This window comes from Gymnodraco acuticeps, unplaced genomic scaffold (genome assembly GCF_902827175.1).
Source record: "Gymnodraco acuticeps unplaced genomic scaffold, fGymAcu1.1, whole genome shotgun sequence".
NCBI classification, from domain to species: domain Eukaryota; kingdom Metazoa; phylum Chordata; class Actinopteri; order Perciformes; family Bathydraconidae; genus Gymnodraco; species Gymnodraco acuticeps.
This window is the reverse complement of record NW_022990042.1, coordinates 3261651-3288676: the sequence shown is the minus strand read 5'-3', so window position 1 is coordinate 3288676 and position 27026 is coordinate 3261651. Positions and strand designations below refer to the sequence as shown.

The 27026-nt window shown below is 38.3% G+C and overlaps 1 protein-coding gene across 10 annotated transcripts in view; it reads left to right on the top strand.

Moving 5' to 3' along the window:
• LOC117545512 (complement factor H-related protein 1-like) overlaps window positions 1–19114 on the top strand; it is a 48993-nt gene extending 29879 nt beyond the window's left edge. For 2 of the 10 annotated variants that reach the window (XM_034215316.1, XM_034215318.1), the window contains 11 exons: window positions 12913–13104; window positions 13714–13893; window positions 13990–14178; window positions 15581–15643; window positions 15751–15849; window positions 16844–16906; window positions 17014–17112; window positions 17904–18065; window positions 18161–18325; window positions 18712–18737; window positions 18829–19114. In XM_034215316.1, the coding sequence (XP_034071207.1) occupies window positions 12913–13104; window positions 13714–13893; window positions 13990–14178; window positions 15581–15643; window positions 15751–15849; window positions 16844–16906; window positions 17014–17112; window positions 17904–18065; window positions 18161–18325; window positions 18712–18737; window positions 18829–18885 (1295 nt within the window). In that variant the 3' untranslated portion in view covers window positions 18886–19114. The remainder of the gene's footprint in view (window positions 1–12912; window positions 13105–13713; window positions 13894–13989; window positions 14179–15580; window positions 15644–15750; window positions 15850–16843; window positions 16907–17013; window positions 17113–17903; window positions 18066–18160; window positions 18326–18711; window positions 18738–18828) is intronic. The other 8 variants (XM_034215317.1, XM_034215321.1, XM_034215320.1 and 5 more) reach the window with 8 other exon arrangements.
• The last annotated feature ends 7912 nt before the right edge of the window (window positions 19115–27026 follow it).

Genomic DNA, 27026 nt, shown 5'->3' with positions numbered 1-27026 from the left:
GTGATAGAACAGAGCAGGCACGCCCCCGAGAGAAGGAAAGCAATCACGTCACAAATTAGCATTTCTAAAATGTTAGCGTGGATTAATAAAAGTGCAAAAAGACAGCGGTTGTCGCCGGAAGAAACTTCAAATACAGAGAATGCTGTGCCTGTGTTGGAAATTGTGTCTGATGGGGAGCTTTCTTTGGTTGATCCTCCTGCTCCAAGTTCTAGTGCATTAGCATTAGCACTAGTTCCGCCGCCTCCTCCAGAGCCTCTAACGTTAGCTGCTGCTGGCGCAACTGCCACCACCAACACCGGGCAAAGCGATGCACCTGACTGCTGGACAACGGACCAGGTGCAATATTTTTGCAAGACCAATGCATGGCTCCTTCTTAAAGATAAGAAGCTAGGATGTCGGATATGCAGAGATGTCAAATCTTTGGGAATACACACTGGACAAGGACTGAAACTGTCAACTGAATGGGGTGAGTGTGCAGTGTCTCATTTCGGTGTTGACAAGGGCAAACAACAAGCTAGCCTGAGAAAAAAAATCAAAGAACATAAATAATCACAAGCCCATGTAAAAGCTGCTGACATCCTTACATCTGCTTCACGTGAAACTATTCAACATCAAGTGCAGTCTATGCATAAATCTGAATTAGACACCACTATCAGAGTTTTTCGAACGGCATATAAAATTGGCAAACATAGCCGGCCATTCACAGACATGCCAATTGATTTGAATGTACAGAAACTGAATGGGCTGAACGTGGGCAGGGTTTTGCACTCCAATAAAACCTGTGGCGAAATCATCGACCACATAGCTCATGAGCTGAAGAAAAAAATGGCAAAAGACATTACAGAAAACCAAAGAAAACTCTGTGTTTTGGTCGATGAATCTACCACTATTAGTGGTAAAACGGTGCTTGTTGTGTGTCTACGCTCAGCATTAGCTGATGCTGAGCCCGAAACGTTTTTTTGGGAGCTGATCGAGTTGGATGGAACAACGGCTGATGACATCACAAAGGCGTTAATGGAGTGTCTTGGAAGAGATTTTAACGAGGACTTTTTAGGTCAGTGTTTCGTTTCTTTTGCATGTGATGGGGCTTCAGTCATGCTAGGGAAGAGAACAGGCGTTGCTACCCAGTTGTGTAGTAAATTCCCAAGCCTGTTTGTGTGGCACTGCTCCAATCATCGTCTAGAGCTGGCAGTTGGGGATGTGGTCAAGGAGGTCTCAGGGCTCAATCATTTCCAGATCTTTTTTGACAAACTCTATTCCTTGTTCCATGCCTCCCCCAAAAATCAGAGGCAGTTAGCGCAGTGTGCGCAAGCAGTCGGACAGCGTCTCCTGGTGATAGGGCGTGTTTTGTCCATCCGCTGGGTGGCTTCAAGTGAAAGGAGTGTCAGAGCAGTCTGGGAAAACTACCGAGTGCTTCATGATCACTTCACAAATGCTGCAAACGACACGAGCAGGGATTCCAGAGACAGAGCAAAGTACAAGGGCCTGGATGATGTGCTCACATCTGCAACGTTTGTCAGCAATCTGGGACTGATGTACGATGCGCTCACAGAGCTCAGCGACCTCTCTCGGCAACTCCAAAAAAGAGAGATGACACTGCCTACAGCAGATAGGCTCTTAACTCGAGAAATACGAGTTTTTGAATCCATGGTCACCATGCCTGGCCCACACATGACTACAGTTCATACAGCTCTAGCTGAGAAGTCCTTCAAGGGTGTTGCCCTGCGTGAGAATGGCAGGCTTGTACAGATTCATGCAGGTCAGTTTTTCCGCAGTATGGTAGAGAATCTGAGACACAGAATGACTTCCACAACCTCCTCTCATGTCAGCACAAGAGAAATCCCATTACATGGCCGGGAGGCCCGGGACAATCAGCTAATCCAGGACATGAAAGTTATCCATCCTGGAAGTTGGCCTGAAGAGGAGTTAGACGTACAGTATGGGGACGTAGAGGTGCTACGTTTGTGCGAAGTGCTGAAAGTGGACAGAAGAGAGACTGTTCAGGGCTTTCGCGAATACAAGGAAACCAGGGCATCCCGTACACCTGCTGCCATGGAGCCTCTACTGAAAGCAGTCCGAACCATCGCTGTCTCCACTAGTGAGTGTGAGCGGGCATTCAGCTGCATGAACGATATCCTTACTGCAAAAAGGAATGCTCTCTCTGTCAGCCGACTGTCCAGCCTGGTTTTCATTAAATGTAATGGACCATCACTAGGACAGTTCAATCCGGAACAGTATGTGAGGTCCTGGCTGGCAAAGGGAAGGAGAAGTGCTGATGAAAGAGCCTGTCCAGCTCCAGCCCCTGATACTGATGTCCCCAAGGCCTTCTGGAGCCTTTTCTAACAATGTGAAGTATATTGCAAAGCAGCTCACCCAGTGAGAAGACTTTTGGCATAATGTGCCGATTTGTACAGATCCTGGAGATAGAAGGACTTCAGACCAACCAGGGAGTTATCTGATCAGCTTGGTGTTCAATGTAACTCTTTACCATGGCTCAGACTTTGTTACTTGCAGTTACAGTTTCTCATTTTAGATTGTGCAAATGTTGCATTTGTTTTTACATGTTCTTTGTTCATGCTCTTTATCATTTTTCTGAGTTGGAAAGTTAGATTGCATCATAGTTTACTTTATACATATTTGTATTCTTCAGTGGTGAAGTATATTGCAAAGCAGCTCAGCCATGTGAGAAGACTTTTGGCACTTTTTCGTTTTTCGTTTTCTGAGTTCGAAAGTTAGATTGCATTCAAAATGTACAGAAATACTTAATTTTGTTAAAGCTTTTTATAAAAAATGCTTCTGACCAGAGCTTTGTTTCCTTGTCATTAATGTTGAACACCACCAGAGGGGCTCTCACCTGAAAGGTCTCTGCTTCATGTGTCTTCAGCAGAAGATCTAGACTTTGATTGCTATATTTTCAGTTAATATTGACCTTACTGAGCTTTAGCCATATCCGCTGCCTATCATAAAAAATGTTAAGTACAGTGAACCTTTCTAAAATATACAGTAGTAAAGAGACAAACCCACCAGCATTATAGTAGCCAAATTCTTGTTTGTGGGCTGTATATATAAAATTGACTTGAAAAAGTTGCTGATTTTAGAGTACTGGCACCTTTTTCATTCCAATTCAAGCACTGTGTACACAGATACTAAGGGCGGGATAAGGAAATATCATTTAAAAAACAGCTGAGACCACCGCTTCAGTGGTGTGGGTTTGGGAACTTCTGTTAACATACTTATGTTTACTTAAACACAAAGCACTAAATATAATTCTAAGATCACTTTATATCTAATTTGCTGACTTACCGTACTCTTTTCGCAGCATTTTCCGAGTCTGCTTTCTCTTTGGAATTTGCCGCTGGATCCACCAAAAATACTGATCTTATAGCAGGAAATAAGTACCAAAAAAAAGGGATGTTATTTCAAAACAGCATCAAACATATATACATATTTAAATGAAAGGGATTTCTGAATGAAAACAATCACTAACCAGCAACTTCCAGTGTGTTCTTTCAATATTTACAAAGGCGATCACGGCTTGATAATCATTAAAGTTGATCTATAACAGCAATACAAATACTTTTTTTTAAAGTTTTCGTAGGAATATGATGCCTTATTTTATGAAAAATAAATCATGGTGTTTGAATTTGTATATTAAATTACAAAATAGAAAACCCAAAGTACTATAACACAGCCTCGCCTACTGATTTCAAATGTGTGCTCTAAAATCATATTTATAAATGACTATTATCATTATTATAAGCAAGACAATAAATGGCAAAGATATGTAGAAAATAAACGTATTTGAGATACGTTCATAGGCAAGGCAAGGCAAGTTTATTTATATAGCACTTTTCAACACAAGGCAATTCAAAGTGCTTTACAAAAATGAAAGACATTAAGAAAATGGCATTAAAAATCAGTCATTAAAAGAAAAGCTAATACAATAAACATTAAAAGAAAAAATACATGGATAAAAGTTACAGTGCAGTCTAAGATGTGAATAGTTCAATTAAAAGCAGCGACAAAAATAAAAGTCTTCAGCCTAGATTTAAAAGTAGTCAGAGTTGCAGCGGACCTGCAGGTTTCTGGGAGTTTGTTCCAGATATTTGGAGCATGATAACTGAATGCTGCTTTAACGTGTTTAGTTCTGACTCTGGGGACAGAAAGCTGAAGATATTCATAAGAAACGTAACGTGGGAGAAAATGTGTTTCTAGAAGATATTTAGAAAATAAACGTATTTGAGATACGTTCATAACGAACGTAACGTGGGAGAAAATGTGTTTCTAGAAGATATTTAGAAAATAAACGTATTTGAGATACGTTTCTAGCTAAACGTAATTGAGAATGCAGTTTAGTTCTGTGGGAACGTACTTTTTAGGAGACAGGGTTGAGCTGTCAAACATGGTGGTGGAAATATTACATTCTCTAGGAGTGACTTTGCCATTGGATTACTGAAAAAAAATGACAGTAAAAGTAGTTCATATTATTTTTGCAAGTAGTCCTAGAAGTATTAAGTACAAACATGGCAGTTTCATAAACTACTTATGTAAGAAATGTTTTTTAGACCACATTAAAGTTGACACAAATGCTCATTCTGGTTCTCTGGAGAGGACTTTGAAACTCAAATTACTCAAAAAGTACACAGTAAAAGTAGTTCATATTATTTTTGCAAGTAGTCCTAGAAGTATTAAGTACAAACATGTTAGTTTCATAAACTACTTATGGAAGAAATGTGTTTTATCCCACATTAAAGTTGACACAAATGCTCATTCTTGTTCTCTGGAGAGGACTTTGAAAATCAAATTACTCAAAAGTACACAGTAAAAGTAGTTCATATTATTTTTGCAAGTAGTACTAGAAGTACTAAGTACAAACATGGCAGTTTCAGAAACTACTTATGGAAGAAATGTTTTGTATCCCACAATAAAGTTGATAAAAATGTTCATTCTTGTTCTCTGGAGAGGACTTTGAAACTCAAATTACTCAAAAGTACACAGTAAAAGTAGTTCATATTATTTTTGCAAGTAGTACTAGAAGTACTAAGTACAAACATGGCAGTTTCAGAAACTACTTATGGAAGAAATGTTTTTTATCCCACAATAAAGTTGACAAAAATGTTCATTCTTGTTCTCTGGAGAGGACTTTGAAAATCAAATTACTCAAAAGTACACAGTAAAAGTAGTTCATATTATTTTTGCAAGTAGTACTAGAAGTACTAAGTACAAACATGGCAGTTTCAGAAACTACTTATGGAAGAAATGTTTTTTATCCCACAATAAAGTTGACAAAAATGTTCATTCTTGTTCTCTGGAGAGGACTTTGAAACTCAAATTACTCAAAAGTACACAGTAAAAGTAGTTCATATTATTTTTGCAAGTAGTACTAGAAGTACAAAGTACAAACATGGCAGTTTCAGAAACTACTTATGGAAAAAATCTTTTTTATCCCACATTAAAGTTGACAAAAATGCTCATTCTTGTTCTCTGGAGAGGACTTTGAAACTCAAATTACTCAAAAGTACACAGTAAAAGTAGTTCATATTATTTTTGCAAGTAGTAATAGAAGTACTAAGTACAAACATGGCAGTTTCAGAAACTACTTATGGAAGAAATGTTTTTTATCCCACAATAAAGTTGACAAAAATGCTCATTCTTGTTCTCTGGAGGGAATTTTGCCATTCTCAAAAAGTACACAGTAAAAGTAGTTCATAGTATTTGTGCAACAAGTTTATGAAGCAATAAGTCCTAACATTATTCTCATAAATTACCCTGTTCCTCAATCGCAAATAATATAATTGAACCACATGCCATCCTTTACTTTGAAATCCTCACCGGAAGTGTTCCTGCACATACGAAACGTCCAGCTTCCCAGGGTTGTTTTATTGCATTACCGTAAACCTGTAACTAATCGCGCACTCGAAATACAGGGGCGGCTGGTTTGACCACGCAAAAGTGAAAGACGGCTGGCTTGACCGCAGTAGATATTCTCACTATTTCACTTTTGTCGAGCACAAAGAAAAGAACGTTTCTGTTAAATGTAAGTTGTGTCTTGGCGGGTCAAAGATCCTATCTACTGCCCAAACCAGTCATTCAAATCTCTTAAAACATCTGCAAAAACAACACGCTGAGACGAAGCTAGTAGCTAAGACCACAGAGACTCAGCCGACGCCACTCCACCTCCACCTAAGCAACAGCGGCTGAATTTTAACCAAGGGACTGCTGGCCAGGGAAAAGTCGATAAAGCCATTGCACGGTATGTTGTAGAACACATGCAGGCTATTGCTACAGTGGAGTCACCCGCTTTCAGGGAGCTAGTTAGCATGATAGCATGTCCGGGCGGCACACGGCATATGGGACGGAACACTTTTTCCAACTACCTGGAGAAAGAATATACAAAAAAACTTTCCTCAGCAGAGTAATTGCTTAGTGCAGCTTTTTGATGATTTCGTCCAGTAAGACCTTGTGGCCTTCATATTGAAGCAATAGGGCTGCCCCAGTCTAAGGAGATTTTGGTAACACTTACATTTTTATGTCGCTTATGGATACATTAATTAAAGAGGACATATAAAATGTTCGAAAAGGTCTCTATTTTCCTCATACTGCCTGTGCTGCAGCACCTCTTTTCACCCTCTGTCTGAAACCAGAGCCCAGTCTGCTCTTGTGGTTGGGTGATGTCCCACCCCCTTAGCCTATAACGTACAATGTGTCGGAGCGCCATTAGGAGTGTGAGTGTTACATCGTGAAGTCATTGTGTTACTGAAGTAAACAAAGGGGTACAATGGAGGCATTTCAGGCAGAAAGAAACAGCAGAAACTAAAGGCATAAAATGAACACAAATAGGCTGTCACTTAAATAAAGATATTTGCAATTTTCTATGTGAAGCACTTTTATTTTAATGTTTTTTTGTTGTTGTTCCAGTCCAACTTAATTGTACCTATTTTTAATAAGTTTGGATAAGCTGCATTTTTAGGTTTCTTAAGCCTTCTTGTGAAGACAAATCTATTTTCAATATTCTAAAAAATGAATGTTTAATGTCCTGGAAAACAAAACAATATTTAAAAATGTTTGGGTTAGTAATTCATGGACTAACTAAATGTTCACATCATAAATCATCAACATTAGTAGTAATTATTTGAATATATAATTTGGAGGAAGTTTCCTTATGTTGTTTTTGATCAAATGTTGTTTTTCCTCCAAATGTCACCTCTTTTTCTGCAGTGTGAGCAGGGTCGGCGTCATGGGGGGTCATTCGCGGGCCATGCCCCCCCAAATGAGTCACTGTGCCCCCCCAACGCAGGGTGGGCAAGCCTTATTGCCACTTTGCCGTTTTTTTTTTTTTAATCATATAAGTTAAAACGTTTCCACCAAAAGTTTTTTGTGTGAAATACATCAGAAATAAAGAATACACATTTGTATTCTTTATTTATTCTTTATATGAAACACAGCCTGAGGTGTGCTCACTGCTGCTCTCTGATTGGTGTGTTGCTTGACCAATGACCCCGACTTTTGTTTTGTTATCATTACGTGGCTGTGTGTTTAGATGAAAGCCCAGTGGCGATCTGTCCATCTGTTATACTGATTATACAGTAAAGCCATCGAAAATAATATGATATACAGTACAGTACAAGCATGGCCGTATCCAGTGGCGTTTTTATATGTACAAAAGTGGTGGGGCACACAAAACTTAGATGTCTATATATAAGCTTCTGAGGTTCATGGCTGGTGAGGCTCTGACTCTTCAGGTTTACAAATATTATATTTTGACCTAAATCAAAATATAATATTATTTTCAAAAGCTTTTTTTGTCTGATGCTTCAATTAATTTTAAACAGACAGTTCAACAAAAGGATACCCAAAAGATGTAATTTTATCATTTAAATATTGAATTGTTCTCTCTTAGTAAGATCCCATTTTCATGGCGGTGGTAAAATTGCAGTCTTACCTTGACATGAAGATGAAGTCCATTTGCCTATCCTTCTGGACAAAAATCTCTATTACTTTTTTGTAAAAGTCCTCCTTATGTTCTTGTAGTTTCAAAAGTCTATCATAAATCTGATCTAATCAATAGATTTATGATTCAAAAATTATAAAAGTAGGGTAGACATGTGGATATTATCCGGCTGAACAAAACGTGCATTTATCTAACAGGTTTGTTTCCCACAGATCTTATTTGGAGCTATTTTCTAAAATCCTATGGAGAAATATCATTGCTTTTTTGTGGAGGGAAGCCATGCGCAGTTTATTTCCGGGTTGTAGGACGCCTCACTGCAGCTCTCTCTCCTCCTCTTCACACACCACACTTTTCGCGGCACACGTACTTACAGCCAATCAGCTCTGAATGATGTGAGATGACGTATGGTGGGGATGGCAGCTCTATGCCCCTATGGTCATTATTTGTTTGCCACACACATTAAATAGGACAATACTCTGAGCATGCGCAGTGTAGTTTTTACAGTCACCATTGACTTAAACAGGGAGAGGGAGGGGCAGGATCGGGTTTTGTCCCACATGGCTCTAAACAGCTCAATAGGCACACACTGTAGACACTAATTAGAAGAACACAGACTAAAACAGCAATGTACAGACGAATCAGATGATTAAACATGATCTTAAAATATATTTTATATATTTTTTAATTTATTTTTTGCATTTTTTTGTAATCATTACTTTTAATACTTTCTGCTGACACTAGGTGGGGCTGTGCCCCACCTGCCCCTAATGACCAGTCGCCACTGGCCGTATCTACCATTGAGGTCACCGAGGTCCGGACCTCGGTAATATTTTCCGAGCTGTGTAACAAAACTTGTGAAATAATTGCACTAAACGGGGTTCTTTGTAGTACTTCCATTTACTGACCATGGGGGCGCTGCATAACTACGTAGCCTCGATTAAAGCAAACAGAAGAAGACAACATGTATCAACAAACCACCGCAGACCGGACTTGAACCGGAGCAGCAGAGGAGTGATGAGGTATCTAGAGATCTGAGTCCAGCGGGCTGCTTGTGTTTCTGTTCATCAGGACATCATATGACCCGCAGATCCTGTGTGAACGCTCTACGTTAGTCAGTGGACGTCCGACAACATGCACACTAACTTATATTGCAGCTATAGGCTATACTTTGGTTTAAATTGCGTGAATAAACTAGCTAGAGAGCTACAGTTAATTACATTCATCCAATGTCAGAAGGATTACCTTTTAACAAACGTTGTAATGCTTTTCTTTCATTTCAATTTGAGTAAAACATTGAAGATATAACATTGTATTTTCTTTTCACACTGACTCAGATATAATGTCTACGTCAGTCGAAGCTCAGCTTTGGCAAGAGAGAGACAGGACAGGCAGAGAGAGAGAGAGGGAGAGGGAGAGAAAGTGATGGAAGTCAGGGAGTAACTGGAGTCACACAAAATAATGTAGGCTTAATAAGCCCATCTATTTATTTATCTATCTATTTATCTATCTATCTATCTATAACAATAGTCTTCATTTACAATAGGCATCATTTTAAAACATACATCTATTGCAGTTATGATGTCATAATAACATACAATTGTATAAAACACAATTTGCTTAAATCTTTGTTCTCTTTTGAGAATCAAACAAAACAGATTTAAATTAAAAAAAAGAATGCAAACAAACGAGTGAAATGAACTAAATTGCTGAATTGCTTTTAATTCTAATAAAGGACTGGCTTTTCTAAAGCCAGTTGAGTAGCACTTGAAATGTTTTTGCTCTATGAAACCTGATGTACTTATATGATTCTGTTTTCTTCAAGTTGTATTTTGTTGGACGAACGCACTTATTGTAAGTCGCTTTGGATAAAAGCGTCAGCTAAATGCAATGTAAAGTAATGTAATTCACTGGAGCGACAAGTGAGGAGGAGCAAAAAGTGAACAACGAGGGAGAGGTTGAACAAAGAGAGAGAGTAGAGGACAGAGAGAGTAAAGGAGATGGAAGAGAGGCTGCAGGTCATGGAAAGGAGAGAGACATGGAAAATGAATGTTGACAATGTTTTGTGATCATTTTAGCTCTTCTGCATGTCCAGATCATTAATAGTAACAATCAACTGATTCTTATGTATTACACTTTCAAAAATAATTGATGCTGACATTGTCAGCCCACTGACATGGTTTGAAATCAATATATTATCCAATGTGTGACCCCCCATAGGACTTCAAAAGCACCTAACTAGATCATGAAAATCCCCAAAATCTCGGGGGGTATCCCCCGAACCCCCCTAGCATGTTTGGACCTCGGTATTTAGGAAATCCTGGATACGGCCCTGAGTACAAGTACATGGGTCTCTGTGTTTCATTCAAGCTCGGCTCTCTGTGTGTGGCACGAGCGCATTTTGTCAGTGCGCGAGCGGTAACGTGGAATATTGTTGTTAGCATCTGGTTAGCTAGCTATGCTAACGGATATAAAGAGCTGTTTCTACACCAAGGTGGAGGAGAGTCCTCTCCTGTCAGACTGAGAGGATCTTATAACGTCAGCTCAGTGAGGTAAGGACTCTCAGTGTTTAGATAGTTCACTTTAGTGTAAGTTATCTCAGTGGGTCTCAAACGGTTTGGTGACCATTTATGTAAACAAGTATTTGCGAGGAATAGGCTACCTTTATATGATCATTATAGTCATTAAAGAATAAGAGAATAAATGAAAAACGGGTATGAAATACTATAGGACAGTAACACAAGAATACAGTTGAAAGGGGAGTGATTAATAAAATATCCATAAAGAAAAAGTAAATCTGTGTACAGTTCTGTTTCATATGGATGTTGAGAGATGTATCCATAGATCTTCATGTTGCTCTCAAAGTGCACCAGATTGATGCATTTAACTTCAATATTTTAAAAATAATCTTCCCGGGGGAGCATGCCCCCGGACCCTCCTAGAGGAGGTTAGGTCCACTCCCCACCTAAAACATGTTCACATGGATAGGATACTAAATACTAAACACTTTTCATATGGTGGCCTATGTCCATATGTTTCTGTTTTGGTGGTCGTGCCACAACCGTGCATGTATGCACAGGTCATAGGTGCGCTATAAAATAGCACTACACCCTGCAATGTGTGTGAAAAACAATACACTTTACAGCATGTTTTTTTTAATTGAAGTTGCGTTGGTGTTTGTGTGTTGGTTGTTGACGGCAGTATGTGCCCCCCCTTGGTAAATGATTGCCCCCCCATTTGATTTGTTCTAGAGCCGACCCTGAGTGTGAGCTTTGACCTCCCTGTGTTTGGTGTTGCATAATGCTGACCTCCGATCACAGCAGTCCGGGAAATCATTTTGAAATGTTGACTCTAAAGAAATGAAGGGGGGGGGGGGATACGCGATGTCAGTTTGAGGTACCATCACAAACTCAAAATACACAAAATTTGAGTTAAAGCTTTCATATTTCATTATGTTTCATTATCTTTCATGACTTTGTAATCAGATTAAGGTACTGTTAATTATTTCAAAAATAAGGAGATAATACCAGAAATCATTATGACTATTATAACGTTCTTTTAGGGTGTTTCAACTTACTGGTGTTGAAGATAACCATGATATTTAAAGTATTGTTTAAAACCCACATTGGATAATATAGTTTGAGTATAACTGTGCCTATTCAATCATTTTAGTTTATTTTCCATTCTCCCTTCCATGAATTCAATACAAACAGCTGAGTGTCACTCTTAAAAGAAATGTAGCACAATAAACAAAGGAAAAAACGAATTTGACTGAATTTATATACATACTGCTATATCATGTAGTGAACATCTGATTATGAGAAAGCACTTTATTCTTACGATTAAGAAGAACTCATAATACCAAACCTACTTACTGATATGACTTTCTGTTTGTATCATAGCTCCAGACACAGGGATTTTAGCCTTTGCAGACCATGTACATGCACAACAACTGATAGAGCACACTTCAGGAGAGGGGAAAGCCCAAAAAGCATAATAGGGCCTCTTTAACTGCTTTAGATGCAGTTACTTTACTAAATAGATTTTTTCTAAGTTTATAAAATGTGATATTTTGTTATAAATTAAACAAGCAAAACCTTTGTACAAGAACAGATTGAAGTCCATAAATCAACTAGCCGATTGAGAGAAAATGTATTTGCATCTATACATATTTGTTTTTGAATAATTTGTAGTTTTGGGGTATACAAATGTTTCTGCATTAAGTACTTTTCCATTTAACACTTTAACAGCATGTTACTGATTATACATTTACCTGATTTACATTTTCAATGCAGGAATTTTTTTATTTCAAAGTGGTATACATCATGTACTTTTATTCAAGCAGAGGATCTGAATACCTATTCTACCTCTGCATAACTCCAGCTTACTATCACTCATTTAGAAACATCCCCATCATTTTGAATAAGTCATAAAATGAGACATAAAATAGGACCAATTTAGTCTTTTTAGAAGTACAGTTACCCCAGATGTATCTCTGATTAATACGCAATATGTTTTTGTGATATTTGCTGCAGTTCACATCGGTGTGTTGGGCTCAGAGCAACAGCGTGACGTCAGAGTCAAAGACACACATTGCCTAACTTTTTGGGGTTGACCCCGACAATAATTAACCTGATCTGATTGTACAATCCTGATCGGAGTGTACTTCACTCTGCTTTGTCCTGCAGTATTTTAATTCCTGAAAAAATGTCTGTGGGATATCTAGGATTTGTTCTTCTGCTTTGGTTCCCAGGAGTGCTGCATGGTAAGAACATTACATTCTGTCACCCATCATTTTTAGTTCAAGTGTTTTATTATCCCCCAGTCAGAGCTGGTTGATGTCGCCAGGGAAAAGAAAGTTTGGGGCTCTCTGCTGGAACTGCTACCCCCGCGACCCGACCACAGATAAGCGGGAGAAGATGGATGGATGGTGTTTTATTATAGTGCTCTCTTACTTGTTTCAGCACACAATGAAACCCAGAACTGTACTGCTTCCAGTCTGAGTCAAGGTTATGTTGTCCCTGAACAAAAAACGTACCTTCATGAAGCGACGCTCACTTACGCCTGTGATAACGGACTTAAACCAGCAGTGGAGGGCTGGTGGGCGACAAGCAAATGTCAAAATGGCAAATGGTCTCCTGATCCCCAATGTATAGGTACGTTTTTAATAATTTCTCTGTTGGTTTGTTTAAATAACCCACTCTATGTTGTGTTTTTCAGGGTTAATGTGTAATACTTTGCTTTATAGTTTTATTTTCATTTAATTTCTTATTTTGATTGAAAGGATAGTCCTGCTTTTTTATGACACTGTAGAGACTTTTTAATTATTATTACATGTTTTGTAACCAGCATTTTTCCATCCATTCTCACCAATGTCACCAACAAACAGATGTGAATTATACAAACACCAACACAACCCGGCGGCACACACAGATTTTACCATAACATTTCAAGAGTAGGCAAAGATTCCTTTTTGTTACATTTCTGAATGATGCTAGTTGATTTTGGCCTAACTTACTTAATATCCAACAATGAAATAAATATATGAGTTCTGGTTAAATGTTACAAAAATGTTTGCTTTATTAAAACCGTAGAGATATTTTTCATGCAAATAATGACATTTTAAAAATGAAAAGACGGTGAGAAGGTATACTTTTTTGTTCTTGAAAAAGTCTTTGGGGGCCCTAACGTCCAAAGGACAATGCATAGGAGCTGTCGTGTTCTGCACTTTATTTCAAATTGTATTCATTTATTTTCCAACTCAGATGAAAAAGCCTGTGTGTCACTGACTATCCCAAATGGAAACTACGATGCAAGCACAGATGGTTGGTATGGGGACAGAGACAAAATCAGGGTAAAATGTGACGAAGGATATGAACACAAAGACCATGACGCAACAGCGCAGTGTAGTGACGGAGCATGGGTCTCTGTGCCAATCTGTGAAAGTAAGTCAGTCTTATTCATTTTTTTAAATGTCAGTTACCAGAATCAAATCAGTATCTAAATCTTAAATCCACTTTACACAATAACCTCATTTTCAGGGAGTACCGAATCATGTGGTGATCCCCCTAAAAAAAAACATGCAGTCATCATTGGTAAGGGATACCAGGAGGTGTTTGCTGCAAGCTCAAAACTGCAGTATAAGTGTGAAGATGGATATACTGCAGAGGGAGCAGACACCAAAACAATCTTTTGCATCTTAGGAAACTGGACTGAAGGCCCAACGTGCAGTAAGTTGGCAATTTACTGAGAAATGCGCCAATAAGAATACTTTTTATTATTTCTGTGTCATTATGGATTGGTGAATTATCAGATGTTACAAATGGCCCTTGTCCAAAATTAAATGGCTCCCATGGTCTAAATTAAGCAAATATTGCAGAATTTAAGGTGAAGTCAACTACTGATTCAACAATAATTAGAAATAATAATAAAATAAACTTGATGCATGGCCATTTCAAATAGTGAAAAGCATTAGAAAATGGCTCTATTAGACTATGAAACTACTATATAAATAGATTAAAAATACACTTTATGTAGAAATGTTATTTAACACAAAACACTTAAATTGTTAGAAGAAGAGACAAATCGTATTAAGCAAGTCAGGGTCCGTGTAACACAGCATTACAATTGCCCTCAAATGTACCATATATGACAAAAGCTACCCTGCAACTAAGCTATCATTTGACATATATCAAATGTAAGACAACAGAATGGTTATTAAAACCGGACAGATTCAAATAAAAAATGCATAAAAGGACGAGACTAATACTGAAGATAAAATATAATACTTTTAGGCCTATACTTCAAAAGTCTTGCAAAAAAACGTTGAATAGTATGAGTGGATTAAGAAATATTCAAATGACTAAAAAACTATTTTATAATTGTTGTTAGGATAATGTGCTTTACTAGGGCAAACTAGTACAGTACAGAAAGAATACTGCTCTTTTATTTCCATGCGGGTTAGGATACAGTCTGTAGGAACTGGGTGTAATAATAATAATAATATATAATATTTTTATAGCGCCTTTCAGGAAACCCAAGATCGCTTTACAAGTCGGGTAGGGGGGGGGGGGGTAGGGGGAAAAAGGCAGACAGGTTAAGGGGGTGGGGGTAGGGAAGTAGCGGAAAAATAAACCTATTAAACTAACTATACAGTAGCGAGTAGTGCTGCCGGAGCGCACCGGAACGCCGGCTCAGCTCAGTGATGTAAATGCACACCTTTATATGATCATTATAGTTATGCAAAAATAACAGAATAAATGAAAAACAGGTATGAAATACTATATGACGATAAAACAAGAGTACAGTTTAAAAGGGGAGTGATTTGTAAAATATCCATGAAGAAAAAGAAAATCTGTTTACAGTTCTGTTTCATATGGGTGTTGACCCTCCCTAGAGGATGTTCCCCCACTTAAATCATGTTCAGATGGATAAGATACTAGATACAATTGCACACTTCTTGTGTCCATATCTTTCGCTTTTGGTCGTCATGCCACAACCGTGCGTGTGCATGCATGCACGAGTCATGGGTGCGCTAAAAAAAATAGTAAAAGATAAAGCTCTGTGTGTATTTAAACCTGCTTAAAAGGACTTGGTTCTCTCGTCCTTTAAATGTAATATGTTGTGCTTCAGAGGTGGGAACAGGTGGAGGAGACACTACATCTGCTGGCAGTGGGATACAACCTGCAGGTGGAGGTAGTTTACTGATTCATAATCAATACGACTATGAAATATGAGTTAATCCAATTATCTAACCACTTCATATGTATAGGCCTTGATATTTATTTTATATGTCCACTCAGACAGAATACCTGATACTGGACATGGTGGAGCCACAGTGGGAGGAACAGGTGGAGGAGACACTACTTCTGCTGGCAGTGGGATACAACCTGCAGGTCGAGGTAGTTTACTGATTCATAATCAATACGACTATGAAATATGAGTTCATCCATTTAGTTGAAAACCTGTAATATTTCATATATATTATGTAACATGTATGACTTCACCATAATAAATATGTTAATGGTTTACTGTGTATTCTGTTCCCTGAATACCAGATACATATAGTTAGCTACATTCTAGCATGTTGTAAATAGTACCAATGCATTCTCCATCCTTGAAAATGTAGGATTAGCTACCAGAATCAAGATCCTAGGTGGTCTAGATCCTAAACTACTGGTAAAATAACAACCAATGGCGGCCATTTTGAAAATGGCCGCCATTGGTTGTTAATTTGGACAAATTTGCGATGGCCCTATAGCCACAAATCTTCCTTAGGGCATGCTCTCACAGTGTGCCAAATTTCATGCTTTTATCATCAAAAGCACAATTATTTCACATATCTGCTGGACCATTAGGAACATGCAGCTGTAGCCTCCTCCATCTTTAAGCGTTATATCATTACCCATTAGGTCAATATTTAAGACCTTTTAAAGGCTATTTAGAGTTTTCAAACCACCTTGGCTTTTAGCATTAGGTCATGGTAGCTAGCTAAACTTTATAAAGTCTGCTAGCGTCAAAATTCACACTTAAACTAGGAATGACGGATCTACTTAACACTTTCTGAGAGAAATTGACCACATAATGTTCCATGAATTACGTTGGTGAAGAATACACTTTAATGATAAGTATTTGTAGTGTCCATTCAACTGAAGTTATTTACCTTTCATCAGAAATACAGTCCCCAAAAATCAGTGGAAAACTGTTTTACTACTACCATTGGATGAACAAATTATGGGGCAAAGTTCATTTCCCCAACAAGTTCTACAAACAGGGAGACATCTTACCAAATATAAAAAAAAATAAACAAGTCAAAGATAAAGCTCTGTGTGTATTTAAAACTGCTTAAAAGGACTTGGTTCTCTCGTCCTTTAAATGTTATAATTTGTGCTTCAGAGGTGGGAACAGGTGGAGGAGACACTACATCTGCTGGCAGTGGGATACAACCTGCAGGTCGAGGTAGTTTACTGATTCATAATCAATACGACTATGAAATATGAGTTAATCCAATTATCTAACCACTTCATATGTATAGGCCTTGATATTTATTTTATATGTCCACTCAGACAGAATACCTGATACTGGACATGGTGGAGCCACAGTGGGAGGAACAGGTGGAGGAGACACTACTTCTGCTGGCAGTGGGCGACAACCTGCAGGTCGAGGTAGTTTACTGATTCATAATCAATACGATGTATTTTCTCCAACACCCACCCAGGCAACAGTACTGGACATGGTGGAGCCACAGTGGGAGGAAAAGGTGGAGGACACATTACATCTAGTTAATCCAATTATCTAACCACTCCATATGGAGGCCTATGAAATGTCCACTCAGACAGAAGACCCGATACTGGACATGGTGGAGACACAGTGGGAGGACACATTACATCTATTGGCAGTAGTTTATTGATCAGTATTAAATATGAGTGGGTAAATGCATTGATCTGATCTCTCCATAAACGTATCTGAAGGCCTATGTATCAAAAGACGCTGTCAAGCCTTTGTGATCACGCTCTGTATAATGTGCGCTACACAGATGCTCCTGTTTTCTGCCGCTATCATAATGCAGTAACTATTTCTACAGTAAAAACTGTGTCTTCCACTCCTGAGAAACTTCAAGAAACGGGCTCCTACATTACAAAGCAAAATGCCTTTCCTTCTTTTATTAAATGGTGCTGTTACTGCTTCCTGATGTCCAGTGGTCTCCAGTCGGTGAAATACATGGAGCTTGTGCCAGTTCCTCTGCTTTCTTTGCCTTTTTACTGCCATACAATTCATGGTAAACATATGAGCTGTAATTATAGGAGGACGTTATCAATTGGTATGTGAATAGTCTGCGTAGATATTTTAAAAAGGTTTAGGTTTCCAGATAAATCTCAAGCGTTAACACGTGAACTTTGACCGGCCTGTTTTTAAAGTTAAATGGAAATATTTAATAGCCTCTTTTTGATTTTAGACGCCAACTGTGGAAAACACCCAAGTCTTCTAAACGGAGATGTTGTGGAAGTGAGCAGAACATCTTTGAAATACGAATGTAATGGCTTTTACACACTAGAGGGTCCAGACATTGTGACGTGTCAAAGCAATGGCAAGTGGACAGAACCACCATCCTGCAAAGGTATAAACAAGTCATAACAAAGTTTTTGTTCCTAAAAAGATATCACCCAAATATATTACCCGAGTAATTATACATACGTTTTTCTTTCTGTGCAGCGGCTTTCTGTGTCATAGATCCTGCTCAAACGAGGATGGCCAATCTTAAAATATCTCAAGGCCTAGTATACGTAAAGGAAGGACTGAATAAGTATATTCCGTGTAGATGGCCTGATTCCTTCCGCCTTGTTCAATGCATTAATGGAAGAATTTCCTACACCTACTGTAAGTATATGGAGTCATTTTCACACAGAACAAGAATTCAAACTTAAGAATATGTATTGTAATGTCAATACTGTTACACTTCACTTATTTTGATATTTGTGTTAAATGAAATTCACCAGAAAGCAGGAAACAGAGTTCGTAAAAAAATATCTTTAAATGATCTCAATCTTTTGGGTCTTAAGGTATGCAAATAATGTGTATGTAGCTGTAGCCCGACCTTAATAACTAGTAAAAATACAGATTTGTACACATTTACTTGGACTTTTTTAACACTAGGGTAGACATGCAAACTTTAGTGAATGAGAATTCAATTAGAGCAGTTTGTGTGAAAGAAATGACGTTCTGAAATATTCACTGCTGTTCTGTTGTTATTGGATTATTTCTAGGTTGTTCGGGAAATGATCATTATTATGTAAGTGCTATTCTCAGACGGCTCATTATTTTAACTACATTTGATCAGTTTTACATCATTGAATTAATACCTTTTGTCTGTGCTTTTCCAGCGAAGCTGCCCAGTGGAGGGCTGGACTGAAAACAGAAGCACAGTTGGAAGCATTTGAAATATCTCCACCAGAGAAGATAAACACCCAAAAAAACTTCATTTTTGTAAATTATTTTTCTTTTAAATCAGCTGTTTTTGTTCTTTCATTTTGATTGAACATATTTACACAATGTTGAAGCAAATTGTTCTTTAAGAGTCATTTTATGCTTGAAACTCTTGATGCACTAATGTCTATCAACACTTTGATTAAAAATAAAAGTGAAATGGTCTACAGCAGACTGAATAAACGGTAATTGTTCTTAAACAATCGACATAGATATTAGTTTTATATCTTCTACAAATTGCGTACAGTCTTTCCACTACAAATTGATTTCTATATTAGTAAGTATAAACTTGTATTAACACACAGCTTAGTTTAATTCTCAATTTTCATTGGTCAACCAGAGGTTGTTAATGTTTTGCTAAGAGACCGCTGCTAATGAGAATAGACCGTAGCTACAAGAGGATCAGGGGACTATGTGCAGTCATATCAATCCACAGAAAGAAGTCCAGTCAATTTAACGCCAGATGTGCACAACAATCTTTTTTCTCCATGCATCATGTTTATATTTGTGCACAGCACAAAACTTTGGATTCATGATGGCTGAACTGCCTCTAGTAAAGAAAATAAAAAGAGTGCATGAGAAGGAAAGATTTTAAAAGACATCAGAGAAATCAACAGAAGAAGATAGACGGGAAGTAAACACTAAAGAGAACAGATGAAGAAGACGGACAGGAAGTAAACACTGAAGGGAACACAGTATGGGCTCTAGTAGTGTTTTTTTATTATATAGATTTTTTTAATTGAATATATTTTTATCATACAAAATCTCGGTGAGGATATCATCAACTCATCAATATAAGTGCAAGACATTAGGCGCTTTCACTCCAAGTACTTTTCCCAGGAATAGTTCCCGGAACTTTTCCCAGGAATAGTTCCTGTTTTTTTTAGTTCTAGTAAATCGCGTTCACACCGGACTAAGTCCCTGAGGAAGGATTACGCAAATGAAGCCGCTGACGTCACTTCTTCTACTTCTGCTTTGGGTTTACTGGCAGGCCGCAAACAACTTCACGGCATATACTTCCACCCGAAGTCCCCGGCCGGAAGTCCCCGGAGTCCCAGCAGCTTCTACTGAAGCCTTCTATGGGCATAGATATGTCTCATAATTATTTGTTTGAACATAAAAATTATTTGTGTGTAAATATGTGATTTGTAAATGTAAAACACCATCCACAAATGCATTTAAAAGATTTGCAAACTCACAAATAAATTTGCAAATGTAAAACGGATCTGCAAAAACGCTAAATATTTTCACAAATAAAAAAAAGATCTGTGAATATCTCTTTAACATTTACAACTTTCGATCAGGCATTTGTGAATCCATTTTGTATTTGTCGACCAAAAATGCGCTTGCGGATCTCAAATCTCTGCTCGTGGATCTCACATTTCTACTTGTGGATCGTCTTTTTACACACACGGAATTTTGAGACATATTTTCCGCCGGTCTCGGCTAAAATCTACTCGTGTCACTTTTATATGTTATTTTCGGAAACCACGTGCCCGCTGATGATGACATTTCCGCATGATTTCAAAAGTAAGAGCATGATGGTTTGTTTAATGCTCTGTTTTTTTTATTATAATGAACAGCGGAACGTTAGATACATTCTTTATCTTTATCATCATCATCATGTTATAGTGATACAGTTAGTTTGTGTTAGTTTATTGGTTCAATATAGCATATATCGAGCACTTTCGTTGATGTTGAAGTACAGGCTATACCCCCCTTTCGGATCCCGGGGGAGCAGCTGGCAGCAAAGCAGCCCAGATAAAATTATTTCTTCATTGTTTGTGTATTCAGTCAAGCGGGTCGAAGTTACAAAGCACTTCACATTTTATTAATCGGCCTAATTTTACTTTACCAGTGCAGTAATAAAGTAATCTGTAGAAAAGCACCGTATTTAGGTTAGCCTTCATAGTAAGGCTACATTAAATGTTATAATATTCATCGTGTCCTTTCTACTGTATATTCATATATTCCTGTCTAGGCCTGCCTGCCTGCCTGCCTGCCTATACCTGCCTATACCTGCCTGCCTACTTACCAACTAGTTGTTTTGTTTGGAAAGGTTTTGTCATTGTATTGCTCTTTACCGGCACCTGCAGAGCACAGGACTTTACATTGTACTTACAAATTTACATTGTAACTTTGACCTGCTTGACTGAATACACAACAAACAATGAAGAAAGAGTTTTATCTGGGCTGCTTCGCTGCCAGCTGCTGCCCCCGAGATCCGAAAGTGGCGTATAGCCTGTACTTCAACATCAACGAAAGTACTCGATATATGCTGTATTGAACCAATAAACTAACTGTATCACTATAACATGATGATGATGATGATGATGAAGATAAAGAATGCATCGAACGTGCTGCTTGCTGTTCATTATAATAATAAACAGAGCATTAAACAAACCATCATGCTCTTACTTTGAAATCATGCGGAAATGTCGTCATCAGCAGGCCATCACGTGACACGAGTAGATTTGAGAAGAGACCGGCGGAAAATATGTCTCAAAATTCCGTGTGTGTAAAAAGACGATCCACAAGCAGAAATGTGAGATCCACGAGCAGAGATTTGAGATCCGCAAGCGCATTTTTGGTCGACAAATACAAAATGGATTCACAAATGCCTGATCGAAAGTTGTACATTTTAAAGAGATATTCACAGATCTCTTTTTTATTTGTGAAAATATTTAGCGTATTTGCAGATCCGTTTTACACTTGCACATTTATTTGTGAGTTTGCAAATCTTTTAAATGCATTTGTGGATGGTGTTTACATTTACATATCACATATTTACACACACATTATTTTTATGTTCACACAAATAATTATGAGACATATCTATGCCCATACCTTCTGAGTAAATCGCCAGAACGCCGAACCCTCCTCATCACTCCACCGCTCCCATGTTTTTTTTGTTGTTGCCATAAGTTAGTCTCTCTCCGTCTGTGCGCGGGGCTAATGCTAATGCTAATAATGCTAATGCCAGGAAATACAATGGCGGCTTCACAACATTTGTCCCAGTTTTACGGGCGTGGTTTGCAATTCGCCCAGCCAATCAGAAATGGGAACCTTTTTCTCCACAGGAAAGTACCACCTCTCTAGCAGGGACTGAAAAGGGGAGAAAAGGTTCCCGAAAAAAAAGATATTTTTGGTGTGAACGCAACATCCCAGGAACTATTTCTGAGAAAAGTACGGGAAAAGTACTCCCGTGTGAAAGCGCCTATTAATTCACAATAAGACCAAAAACATAAATAAGAACCAGGGGGAAAGAAAAAGCATAAAGTCACAAAGACATTAAGCTTACTTAATAACCATTTGGAAATGTCATTGTAAATATTTATAGACAGGTTACAAGATTGTATTTTTCTAAGGGACAGAAAAAAGGACATGAACTAATTTATGAAACAGGGAAAGGAGGGCTTGCCTCCTCTCCATTTACTACAATGTAAACGGTATTTACCCAAAATAATAATTATATTTACCAAATCAGAAATTGAAGAGTCCAAATTATCAATATAATATAAAATGTGATATACTCTAGCAGTGTTTAAAAACCATGAATTAATAAAGCATTAATTCTGTCACTCCTGTCATTCAAAAAAGACGCTGGAGAGGGGGCGGGGCGTATCTCCATGTAAATCCTATCGGAATCGGATCGATCAGGCTAAACTAACCTGTAGCTGCTCCGTCCACACTCACAACAACATCATACAGACATAAATAAAGCAGCGACTGTATTCGCCATGACATAGACAGTCTGTGTTTTGCATATCTTTAACTTTTGTCCAGTTTCTGAACAGATATGAGGAGCTGTGAGCTCTGAGTGTGTGCTAACAGCTAACGGCTGATGTGTTGGGCCAATCACAAAGTCATTTCTTGATTGGCAGCAAAAACAACCAATCACAGCAGTGCTTCTCTGGCTGGCTCTGTCCAATCACAAACAATAAGTATTCTCCCTAAGGAATACCCTTTCCGTCCAATGTGAAATGCTGTGGTGTTTTCTGAAATGCTGCGGTGTTTTGTGAAATGCTGCGGTGTTTTGTGAAATGCTGCGGCGTTTTGTGAAATGCTGTGGCGTTTTGTGAAATGCTGTTGCGTTTTCTGAAATGCTGCGGTGTTTTGTGAAATGCTGCAGCGTTTTGTGAAATGCTGTTGTGTTTTCTGAAATGCTGTGGCGTTTTTGTGAAATGCTGTTGTGTTTTCTGAAATGCTGTGGCGTTTTGTGAAATGCTGTGGTGTCTTGCACTTCAGGGCCACCGTACTATATAGATGTTTTTATTTTAAAGTAAATTCAGATGGAACATAGTAAAAACATGTCAATTCTAATGTCCGCCTAAAAAAAAAACATTACTTATAGTGAAAACCACCCTTGAATGATGGGTTAGTAGACTAAAAGCTTTAGGAATCCAAACTATAACATAATAAGTACCCTGTATCAAGATTGATGCAAAACAAGTGAAATTTGACCTTTTTAGAGAGGTTTAGAAAAATAAAGTCCAGGCGGACTCACCTCTGGGTAATTTGTGAACCATCAGTTCCATTTGAACGTTTTCACTGTAAAAATAATTTGTATTACTTTGAATTATCACTATAGGTATTCATTCCATCCAAATACAACTGTTGTGAAAAAAAATAAAACATACTCTGTTATCCTCTTATGCCCCACGGACCCGCAATCGCGTCATTTGCAGGAAACAACGTCTAAGGAACCTTAATATTTAATAAACTATGAATATTTTGTATCCATAGAAAGGGAAAAAACTCATTTAACTGATCTTTTTCATTTATTTTTTCAAAAAAAACACACAATGCTAACAGTGAGCCTCTGAATTAGCCCCGAGCGAAAAATGCTAACCTATTACTGCACAGAAAATCACTCCTAGCTCCCTTATTACTTATCCTAGCTCCACATCCAACACATTGTTTATGACCGTAAAGACACAGAATCTAACGGTGCCCACCTCAACACTGAAAGATACAAACTCGCGAGGTTATCAACAAAAACGTACATCAAAACAAGTGGCGCTAGGTACTAACATGCGCTAGGCTAACATAGCTTACCTTCCTCTTTGTCTGGTCTAAACTGGTCTTCAATGGCATTGCTATCCCCGCGTGAGGTAGCATGGACATGCATCATTAGCTTAACTAGCATTAGCAATGCACACACCCACCGCGTGTTCCAATGAAAAGCATACAACGTCAACACATTTCAGTATAACACACCAATTGCTATATTACTCACGTTTGACAAAGTGGAGCAGGGTTTCTATGTACCGAGAAGTGGGTAGTTTAATGAGTCTGTTGACGACAAAATCTCCGCGCAGACACACAGCCAAAGCAAGCTACCTGAATTAAGTCTCTCCCTAAACCGGCAATACCGGAAATGTGACATCCGGTTTGTCCTTCACAATAAAGTTTTTCAAAATAAAGGTACATTTAATATTGACTATCAAATTGATTCAAATGTTTTACACAACACATGTATCGAGACAATAAATGAACTGTGTATATAGCCGATCAACTCATTGTATGTTACTCATTACAGGATAATCACATGACACTAAATCAGACCGGCTGTTCTCCTCTGTTTACATCCTGCTGGTTTAAATTATGTGTTATATTGTATTGCATAGAAAGACGTGTTACTGTTCTGCTTGTAGTGGAAAGACTGTTTGTAGTCGTAGATAGAAAAACAAAGATGGAAAACATTTCACCATACATTGTTTAGGACTTTTATATGTATTGGGTGTTTATGGTTCATGTGGGAAATTAATAAGCAGATCTGTTGCTGGTAAATGTGTGTGCCATCATAATAGCAATGTGTATACAGCGTTTCGTGAATATCTGGAAAAATATGCGAGTTTGGAGTCATTTGAGACATGTAAATCGTCAAAAATGGTACATTCTCTGTTAGCTTACGTTCGCCCCGATTGAGCTAGCAACTATTTTATTCGCAATTTAACATGATATTGGATATGGGCTTAACTTGTCCTGGACTGGAATTTTTCCGATCTTTTCCCGAGGAGGTGTTTGCGAAAATGCGCTTAAAATGCATGAATAACACCGATTTTTCAAAATGGCCGACTTTCTGGGGGACGGGGCTAATGGAAGCTATGTCTGAAATATGTCCGCAATTCCATCAGTAATGTCTGTGGCAAGATTCGGGTAGTTTGGAGAAACTATATGTGACTATCGCACAATAGGGGGCGCTACTGAGCTGTTGTACAAAAATGTACGTTTTTTTTGTACAGTCTGGAAAAAGACGTGGGTTGTGACGTGTGTTCCAAGTTTTGCGTCCGAAAGTCATTTTAGCGATTTTGTGGCATTTAAATCGTCAAAATTGGTACATGTTCTGTTAGCTTACGAGCTCCCCATTTGAGCAGTCGACTATTCATTCGCAATTTAGCATCACATTGGATATGGGCTAATCTTGTCCTGGTTTGGAATTTTTCCGATCATTTTCCTAGGAGAAGTATGCGAAAATGCGCTTAAAATTGAGATATTTCAAAATGGCCGACTTCATGGGGGGCGGGGATAATGGAAGCCATTTTGAAATATGTCCACATTTCCACGAGGAATCTCTGTGCCAAGTTTCGGGTAGTTCGAATAAACTATATTTGACTACCGCACAATAGGGGGCACTACTGAGCCATATTTGCTAAAACGTACGATCAGTCTGGAAAAGGTTGTGGGCTGTGACATGCGTTCTGAATTTAAAGGCCGTAACTCATTTTTTCCCCTACTTATGGCTCGGTACTTTTTTTAACCCTTCGATTTGGAGAAAAAACTGAATAGGACATGCCCACATTTTTCATTGGTTGCGACCCTTTAAATCTCAGTTTATACTCACCCTGCCAGTATGTCTATGACAACATATATATTTTTAGTCCATCGGTTCTTGAGATATAAATTAGTTGTGTTTTTGGCCCCCCCTATTGTCCGAAATGAATTTTTTTGGTTGTGCCTATTCCCCAAGACACGGTGAACCTATCCACCGAAATCTGTGATATTTGGATACATTTTGGATGAATTGTGAGCATTTATGTGTAGGCCACACCCTTTTGCTAATACGTTTTGATTGATATCGGCCACATTTTTCCACACCTCGTGCTCATTTTGTACGGTAATGTGTCTGACCCTCCATTGATGCTGTGCACTAAGTTTGGTTTGGAAAATCAAGAAATTGGAATTTAAGTTAATATTTCAATGTTTTTCACATTATGAAATTAAAAAAAATCAAAGTAGGCGGAGCTTCGGGATTTGATGGGGATTATGAGATAATATGTAGAGCTGCTGCACCCAGATAAGTGTGCAAAATTTCAGGTCCGTCAGAGTTACGCTGGGACTTTGTAAATTTGTTCGAAAAACTGAATGTTCACAGGTGGCGCTAGAGAGCAAGTTTGAAATTGTTCACCCATCGAATCCAGAATGTCAACATGTTCACCCGTCCTGGCGGCGTTGCCAAATGTCGCTACATGAATAGTGTCGCAAGCCCCTCAAAAACAGGTCGAAAGTGCAGAACCGGTAAAATAAGAATAATACTGCTGACGATTTCAATAGGTCTTTGCACTTCGTGCTCAGGCCCTAATAAAAGAAAGTCACCGGAGGAGTTAAAGGAGAGTGACAGGGAGCATGAGAAGAAGAGGGAGAGAAAATTTCAGGCAGTTTGATCAATGGAGTTGGCTTCTATAGAGTGGTGCAGTGACGCATCCTAAAACCCTTTTATAATCTATCGATTAGATTTATGATTCAAAAATTATAAAAGTAGGGTAGACATGTGGAGATTATCCGGCTGAACAAAACGTGCATTTATCAAACAGGTTTGTTTTCCACAGACCTTATTTCCAGCTATTTTCCAAAACCTTGTGGAGAAATCCCATTGCTTTTTGTCGAGGGAACCAGCAGCTTACTTCCTGGTTTTAGGATGCGTCACTGGCTGCACCTCTCAATATGATGCCAATATAAACAAGGTCTTCTGTCGGCTCTGTACATCAATGCCGAGCTATGCTGACAAGTAGGCTAAGTGAAGAGTAGACAATATAAAGTTATTGGCGAAATGTCCCAGCAGTTTAGGATAATGAAGGTTCTAATCTAATCT